General features: G+C 46.3%; 1 protein-coding gene across 1 annotated transcript in view; it reads right to left on the bottom strand.

Moving 5' to 3' along the window:
* The window catches only part of Cfap221 (cilia and flagella associated protein 221), a 73,708-nt gene that overhangs the window by 5,074 nt on the left and 60,142 nt on the right, over positions 1 to 8,492 (bottom strand). The window contains exons 16-17 of the mRNA XM_028771522.1: positions 7,413 to 7,504; positions 2,853 to 2,945 (exon numbers count right to left, since the gene is read on the bottom strand). Of these exons, the coding sequence (XP_028627355.1) occupies positions 2,853 to 2,945; positions 7,413 to 7,504 (185 nt within the window). The remainder of the gene's footprint in view (positions 1 to 2,852; positions 2,946 to 7,412; positions 7,505 to 8,492) is intronic.

Below are 8,492 nucleotides of genomic sequence, written 5' to 3'. Positions count from 1 at the left end.
ACACACACATGGACACATGTACCTATGCACTCATGTGCCTTGCATGCCTACATGCACATGGACACATGCACCTATGCACTCATGTGCATTGCATGCCTACACGCACATGGAGACATGTACCTATGCACTCATGTGTATCGCATGCCTACATACACATGAACACATATAACTATGCACTCATGTACATCCCTGAGGTGTGAACATACTATCCTTCAAACCTGCAGGAAGCTGTTGTAGTGCCATATAGTTGAGAGTGAGCATTTATCACACTGCTGATTCTGTAAAGATTAGCTCCTGTTAGCAGCTTCCTCATCTCCGAGGAGGAACATAATTAACAGTAAGACCTCACTGTGGGCCCGAAATGGTACTGCTTGCCAAGCACTGCTTCATGCACGTTTAGTGCTTGGGAAATGCTATACTCTGATAACTAGCTCCCTCCTTAATCCTGATACTCTTCTTCCATGCCGGAGGTACCCATTTCAAATGTGAAGGAAACTGAGTCACAACAGTGATGGGGGGAGGAAGGGCTGGTTCTGCTTGCATCTGCTGTCTCCTTAAATGGGCAGGGCAAGTTAGGACTCTTTCTCAGTCTGAAGCAAATAGGGACTATTCCATCATGTCTGCAGCACTCCCAAGAAAGAGTCTCCTGAATAGGCTAGAGAAATAGCTCAGCAGGTAAGGCGCTCACCATGTATCCTGGAGATCTGAGTTTCATCCCGGGGACATACATGGTGGAAGGAGAGAAGTGGCTCCTGCAAGTTGTCTTCTGATCACTTCATGAGAACTTGGGGCAAGTGTGAGTACACACACACACACATATGCATGCACACACATATGCACACATGCACATCCACATGCACACATATACACACTCACATACACACAAACACACTGCATGTGCACACACGCACATATGTACATATACACAGACATGCACACATACACACATGCACACATACACACATGCACTCACACACATGTATTCAAAAAATAATAGAGAAAGGGCCTTGTACTGTGCTTTGGGTAGACGTAGATCTTCCTCTGTAGATCTTGCTTCAAGCAAGCATGCCCAAGTAGTGCCAACTCCCAGAGCACGTGGGCAGGTGTCAGAGGAATTGGCTATATGCCTCCGTTATTTAGCACCTCACTAATTGATTATTTTGCATGGAAATGTGCTAAAACTATCAATGTAGTATGTGTTGATAGCAGAAAGAAATAGAGCTTGTTACAAGTAATTATTTTTGAGTACGTACTGGGTAAGAGACACTGCGCCTGGCAAGGACAGACCATTTCCTGTGCCCAGCAAGCAGGCTGGCGTGGATCCTGGTCTACCACGCTGATGAATGCTTATCGGTGGTTGCTTCATCGTAACTTACGGTATAATTTAGAACAGGAAAGTTTGGGTTGATTAAGAATAAAAAACGAGGGCTGTGGAGATGGCGCATTGATAAAGCGCTTGTCGAATAAGCCTGGGGACCTGCTCAGGGTGTAGTAATGCATGCTCATGACGGAGCACTGGGGAGGCAGAGACGGGATGTTCCCGGCTCAGGGGCCAAACAGCCTGGCCCTGTTAGTAAGCTGAAAGATCCTGTCTCAAACAAGAACAAACATACCTAGAAAAACATCAAAGATTGGCCTCAGGTCTCCACATGCATGTGCAAACACACACACACACACACACACACACACAAAGGGGGGGAGGGAGAGAGAAAGAGAGAGAGACAGAGAGACAGAGACAGAGAAAGACAGAGACAGAGAGAGAGACAGAGAGAGAGAGAGAGAGAGAGAGAGAGAGAGAGAGAGAGAGAGAGAGGTGACCACAAAGAAGAAGCATGTGTAGAGAGGGCAGTGACAGGTGGCATAGCCAGCACACATGCCTGAGGTGTTTGGGTGTCACACCAAGGGGCTCACGGTACAGCAAATGCTTGGCTCATAGCTTCTGCTCTCACTTCTGCTGTGGAGTTTCTAGCTGGATCTAAGGATACACGTTCTCTAGCTGTTGGATTCTGATTTGTAAAAGGAAATGCAAATGCCTTGCTTCTAGTTTATAGTTCTTGTGTGTATGTGAGTGTGTGTGAATATATGAGTGTCTGTGAATGTATGAGTGTGTATTTGTGTGTGTGTGGTATATGTGTCCATGTTGTACGTGTGTCCATGCGAATGCACAGAAAATCTTGAGGTCAGTGTCAGTGTCTTCCTTTAGTGCTGTCTACCTTTTCTCTCTCACTGAACCTGGAGTGTCCTGACTCAGCCAGACTGACTAGCCTGTAAACGCCAAGGATCTGCTCGTCTCCATGACCTCAGCTTCAACGCTGGGGTTACAGATGTGCACCACCATGGTTAGATTTTTTTTTCTTTTCTTCCAGTTATGAGTGTTTGCTTACATGCATGGTACGTGCCATGTGTGTGCCTGGTGCCCACAGAGGCTAGAAGGTGGTGCTGGATCCCCCACTCTGAAGTTACAGGGAGTTGTGCACTGCCATTGGGACATGACAGCCTTTGCAATGGCAGTCAGTGCTCTGAATGGCTGAGCCATCTCTCCAACCACAAGTCTGGATTTTTGTATGTGTGCTGAGGATCTGAAGTTGGTCTTCATATTTGTGTGTCAAGCACATTACTGCCTGAGCTGCCTTCCCCACTCCTCACGTCTGAGACATCCGGGATAGTCTATTCAGCACCGTGAGGGAAGCATCTGCCTCATCTCCTGGTGGTACAACTGGGCATCAGCCTTGCCTGCTCCTTTTGTGTAGACACTTGGGTGTTGTGCACTCTTCCACAATCCCTCAGAGTGCCTCATGAGGAAAACAAGAGCTTACATACCAAAAGCCCCAAGAAGAAAATCAGAAAAATACCGCTCAGTAGTTTCCAATCTGTCTTCTTCTGGTAAGTCCTCCAGTGGGGTGGGAACATCTATGGGAAGCATCATGGGGCTGTACCAGTCACTTCTGTGGAGGAAGACACAAGCAATGAGGACCACCATGCATCAGCACTCACGCTGGCCCCTGTGTGGTTTGCTGTGTTTGTTTGTTTGTTTGTTTTGACACAGAGTCTCGAGTATGCCACATAAGGATTAAATTCACTCACACTTAGCTGAGGATGGCCTTGAACTTCTGACCTTTCTGCTTCTACCTCCCAAGTGCTGGGTTTACATATGGGACATTGCTATGCCTGTGCTTATGCTTTGTTGGGGATGGTACCCGGGACTTTGTGCATGTTAGGCAAATATCTTACTAACTGAGCTACATCCTTAGCCCCCAGAATTTATATATATAACGTAGTGTGTGGAAGTAGTGTGTGGATATGTGTGTGCATGTTTGCATGTGTATGCACCTGAGGGTGTAGATTGCATGCATGTGCCAGTGCAGCCCAGAGGACTGTCTACCTTATACATCCAGACAGGGTCTTTCATTGAACCCAGGTCACACTGAGCTGGCTGGCCTAGCTAGCCAGTTTACACTGAGGCTCCCTTGTCTCTGCCTCCCGAGTGCTGGGCTTATAGGCACAGCCCCATCTTGTCCAGCACTTTCATGGATGCTGGGGATCCAAACTCTTGTCCTGATGCTTACATGACAAACACTTTGCCTCTAGAGATATAACTTATTATTTTAAAAGTATCGAGGGCATTAAAATAGTTGAGATAAGGAGAATTCTTTTTAAAAGAACTTTTTGTGTAGTTCTTTGTTTGGGAAACACAAGGATGCTCTATATATTGAGAAAATATCATTAAATCAGCAAGAAAGTGGAATTAAGAAACAGAAACAGTTAGTTCCATAGTGACAATACAGGGGAAGAGATAAAAAGAAGGATGGACAGGATTGTTAGTGCTTAGGAGTCCTTTCTGCTCTGCCAGAGGACCTGAGTTCAGTTCCCAGTACCGATGATGACTGGTACCTCTAACTCCAGCTCCAGGGGATCTGGCGCCCTCTTCTGGATGCCACAGGCACATTCCCCCACAAGAACAAGCACATATTTAAAATAAAAATCAAACAAACCTTTTTTTAAAAAGTAAGAAAAACCGGGGGAGGGTGGAGGGAGGTGAGAGAGGAGGGGAGGGAGAAGATTGGGGGAGGAATGTAGGGACAGAGCAGGGGAAGGAGGAATGAGGGACAGAGGGAGGAAGGAGGAGGAAGGGAGGGAGGGAGAGAGATGGAGATATATTGTAGGTGGATGGGGGGAGTGGGCAGGGGTGCGGATGGGATGAGAACAGAACGGATCAGGTTTGGGGGGATGGAGGGAGGGAGTACTAGGAGATATGACTGTAATGGGGGGTCATCTCTGGAACGAGCTAGAATCCTAGGGCAACAGAAACCCCCAGGAATCTATGACGGTGACCCTAGCTAAGACTCTTAGCAATGGGAGATATGGAGCCTGAACAAGCCATCTCCTGTAGCCAGGCAAGACTTCCAGTGGAGGGACTGGGACACCAACCCAGCCACAAAAATTTTGACCTACAATTTGTCATGCCCACAAGGTGTGCTGGGGTAAACGTGGTACAGAAATTGTGGGAGAGGCCAGCCAATAACTAACTGGTCCAGCTTTAGACACCCCTGACACTGCCTAGAGGGCCATGACCCAGAGGCTGGAGAGCCCAGGACTGCCTTCTAGAAACTTCCCTCTGACCTCCACATCACTGTGACTTGCTCCTTCCCCTCCAAGATTAAAATAAAAAAAAAAGTAAAAATATTCAAAAGTGATTTGGAGTAAATAAATGCTTAATGGCCATGCTGTGTGATTTAACAACACACAGATAAATCTCAGGTTTAAAAGACTCCAAGGGTGACTCCGTAATTGAAGGTCATTTATTCAGGCAAAATGGCTTTGAAGTTGAAAGCTCATGAATAGACTTGCAGAACTTACTGGAGCCTAAAGGTCTCCCCTTCTAACCCCTGTGTCCCTGATACCCACTCCTAATGTGTTAATGTGTGGAGACAGAAGTACTGGGAGGCGATTGGTTCGTTAGAGCCCAGTCTCACAGCTAGGTTAGAGCCTTTAGAAAAGAAACCCTGGAGAGCCTCACTCTTTCGTCTGTGGGAGGTCACAAACAAGGCTTCCGGGCCAGCAAGATGGCTCCTGTCACCAAACCTGACCGCATGAGTTTAATTCCTGGGACTCCTATATGGTGAGAAGAGAGGACAGACCCCCTCAAAGCTGTCATCTGTCCACCACATGTGTGATATGGCCTGAGTGTACCCATACCACTCACACATGCACAGAAATAAGTAAAAATAGAAAAGAAGGCCCTGTCTGGGAACCAGGAAGTAAGCCCTCACTAGACACAAAACCTGCCCGGTGCCTGACTTAGGAGAGATATATGTTGTTTTTAACCTGTGGAGACTACAGTACTTTGTTATAGCACCTGGATGGATTAATACAGAATTTAGAAAAAGAATTACCATTATTATTTATAACTGCATCTAGAAACAACAGCGTGACCGTCAATCCAACAACCAGTATAAACACATGATAGAAAAATAAAGATTTTTTTCCTTTTGAGGCAGAAGAATCTCATGTAGCCCAGGCTGGCCTTGAACTCACTGTGTAGCTGAGGATGACTTTGAACTCTTGACTCTCCTGCTTCCACCTCTCTGTGCTGTGGTTACAGATGTGTGCCACCTTGTCCAGTTTCTACAATGCTGGGGGTGGAGCCTACGGCTGTCACATACTTCCTGCCAGCTGAGCTGCACCCCTGCCTGGGCTCTGTTCCTGAGTTTTGAGCTATTATGCAATGGCAGGAACAAACTGACCCAACAGAGCACCCGGGCACAGAAGCAGAAGGCAAAAAGTCATGGCAGAAAGCTTTTCATTGATATGACTCATGTTTAATGCATGGCTATTCCAGGCCATGACAGCCTCCTCCTGACTTCCCACTAAAACAACAGCTTTGGGAGATGTTGCCAAGGACATTGCTTTGGAAAAATGAATTGGCTAGTTTTTAATACTTGGAATCCATGTATGTTAATCTTGGGTGCACTGCAGTCCAGACACAACCCCAGACCCAGGGGAAATCTAGCTTGCTGATTACGTGTGTCAACTTTTTTTCCCCCACTGTAGGGGTAAGGATGCGAGACAAGAATTTTACTACTAAGTTATGCACCAGCTACCATATGGGTCTATCTGTATCAGGCTTGTCTGTGAGCATGCCTGTGTGTATATGGAAGGAGTTCTTGATTGTTAATTGATCTAGGAAGACTCAGCCCACTGTGAGTGGCACCATGCCTTAGGCAGCATATCCTGAAAGAGCAAGGATTCTGTCCTGCCTGCTCTTGGCTGTGGATGTGATGGTGCTTGAAGTTTCTGCCTTGACCTTCCTGCAGTAACAAGATGTAACTTGGAATTGCAAGCCAAACAAACCATTTCTTCCCTAAACTGCTTTGTGTCAGGGTATTTTACCACCGCAACAGAAATGAAACTAGAACAATGGGTCAGTTTGATTCATTCAGTGTTCCTGTAAAATGAGTTGGTTTTGGGGGACTGATGCTGCCATCTAGTGGTAAGAGAATGATTGCACCATTTTGAGAGCTCGGGAAACCGCAATTCTCAAAAGCAAGCATCAGTCAGATCCTAGATACTTCTTCATATAGCCAATTGCAACATTGCAGTGGAGTTCTCATCATAGCCCCTGTCTCACAAAGAGGAAAATAACTGCTCAAAGGGCCCAGGAAATGACTCAATAAAGTGTTTGCCGTGCAAGCTTGCAGACCTGAATTTGATCCCAAGAACTTGATTTCTAGCCTCTGAACATACTTTTAAAAAGCTGGGTTTGGTGAGGAACACCTGTTATCCCACAGTGGAGGAGGCAAAGACAGGCGGCTCCATTGGTAACATGGCTGGCTACCCTAGCAGAATTATAGGCGGCTCCATTGGTAACATGGCTGGCTACCCTAGCAGAATTAGCTAGCTCCAGTTACTAATAAAAGACCTTATACCAAAATAAATAAGTAAATACATACATTTAAAAATAAACAAAAAGTTGCAGTTTATGACGAGGACACCCAAGATTGCCTTTGCCCCCCCATAAGCATGTGCACACATGGGCATGTGTGCCTGAATACACACACACACGGAGGGGGGAGAGAGAGAGAGACTCACTCACTCCATGAACCATAAAGAAAAAAACATGAGTATTTCAGCTGAATTATATGATCAGTTAATTCTCTATCTGTGCCACCAATTAGCCAGCATTACGTTACTTTTAAAAGGCATATCTTGATTAAGATAAATTCAAAATATGAAAATCAGTTATCTATCATCGTATCTCCATGGTAGGCAAGCCCCCTCCCCCCCCCCGCCATGGTTTGAAAGCATGAATTGAAAGTGTGGTTTGTCACTGTGACCTTTGATTCCGGGGTCTCCCAGCCTCTGTAAGCTACAGTGCTAACATAACCCCAGGAGGCCATCAGTTCCCAGCTTACCTCTGAGTCGTTTCTGCCCTAGAGGCATCAGACATGGAGGAGAACACCAGGGGCTGGAATTTCTTCCAGTTCATGATTCCAGGAATTATATCCTGTGATGAAAGTTGGTACAGGGTCAGAATGCAGAAAGACAGTGTTAGCTGTGAGAGCTAATATCTACTGTTAACTTGACAGCATCGAGATTCATCTAGAAGCAGACCTCTGGGAATGTTTCTGAGGATTTTTAAAAACTGGATGAATTGAAGTGGGAAGACCCACCCTAACTGTGAGCAGCATTGTCCCGTAGGCTGAGGTCGCAGACTGAGTACAAAGGAGACAGTGAGCTGAGCCCAGCATCCCTTGCTCCAGGCTTCCTGACTGTGGATGCCATGTGGCCAGCTGACTAAAGCTCTTGACATCATGCCTTCCTTCCTTAGGTTGCTTTTGCCGTATGTTTTGTTATAGGACCAAGAAAAGTAACTAACAAAGATATGTCTTAGCCTTCATCTCACTAAGTTCCAAAAGGTTCGATCCAAATGTATCATCTCATTAAACTTGGCTGACTCTCTAAAGCAAAGACAGTAGTCTAGTACAGGGCATGTGGTGATGAGCAAGGGCAGATGCGGCCTCCCAGGCATTCAAAGAGGTCAGGCGGCACCCAGGCAGGGAGGACAGTGCAGGGGAATGCTCTGGCAAGATGACAACCTATTAGGTCACCAGTGGTCCATCTGAGCGAGGCAGGGAACACAATGGAGATGGTACCTGTGTGGCTAGAGAGGGAGGCAGGTCATTGTGGACTTGAGGGACAAACCAGTGGAGCTGCACTGTGGGCAATGGATACACATTGAGAATCGCTGTGTGTGTGTGTTGTGTGTATGAGAGAGATTTGTGTGTGAGAGAGATGTGTGTGTATGTGTGTGTGAGAGAGATGTATGTATGAGAGAGTTGTGTGTGTGTGTGTGAGAGAGATAGAGTTGTGTGTGACAGTTGTGTGAGAGAGAGTTGAGTGTGTGAGAGAGAGTTGTGTGTGTGAGAGTTGTGTGTGTAAGAGTTATGTGTGAGAGTTGTGTGTGTGAGTTGTGTGTGTGTGAGAGTTGTGTG

This window comes from Grammomys surdaster, unplaced genomic scaffold, assembly GCF_004785775.1.
Source record: "Grammomys surdaster isolate TR1022 unplaced genomic scaffold, NIH_TR_1.0 208, whole genome shotgun sequence".
Lineage (NCBI taxonomy): Eukaryota > Metazoa > Chordata > Mammalia > Rodentia > Muridae > Grammomys > Grammomys surdaster.
Note: the sequence above shows the minus strand (reverse complement) of the source record. Positions and strands in the feature narration are given on the sequence as shown.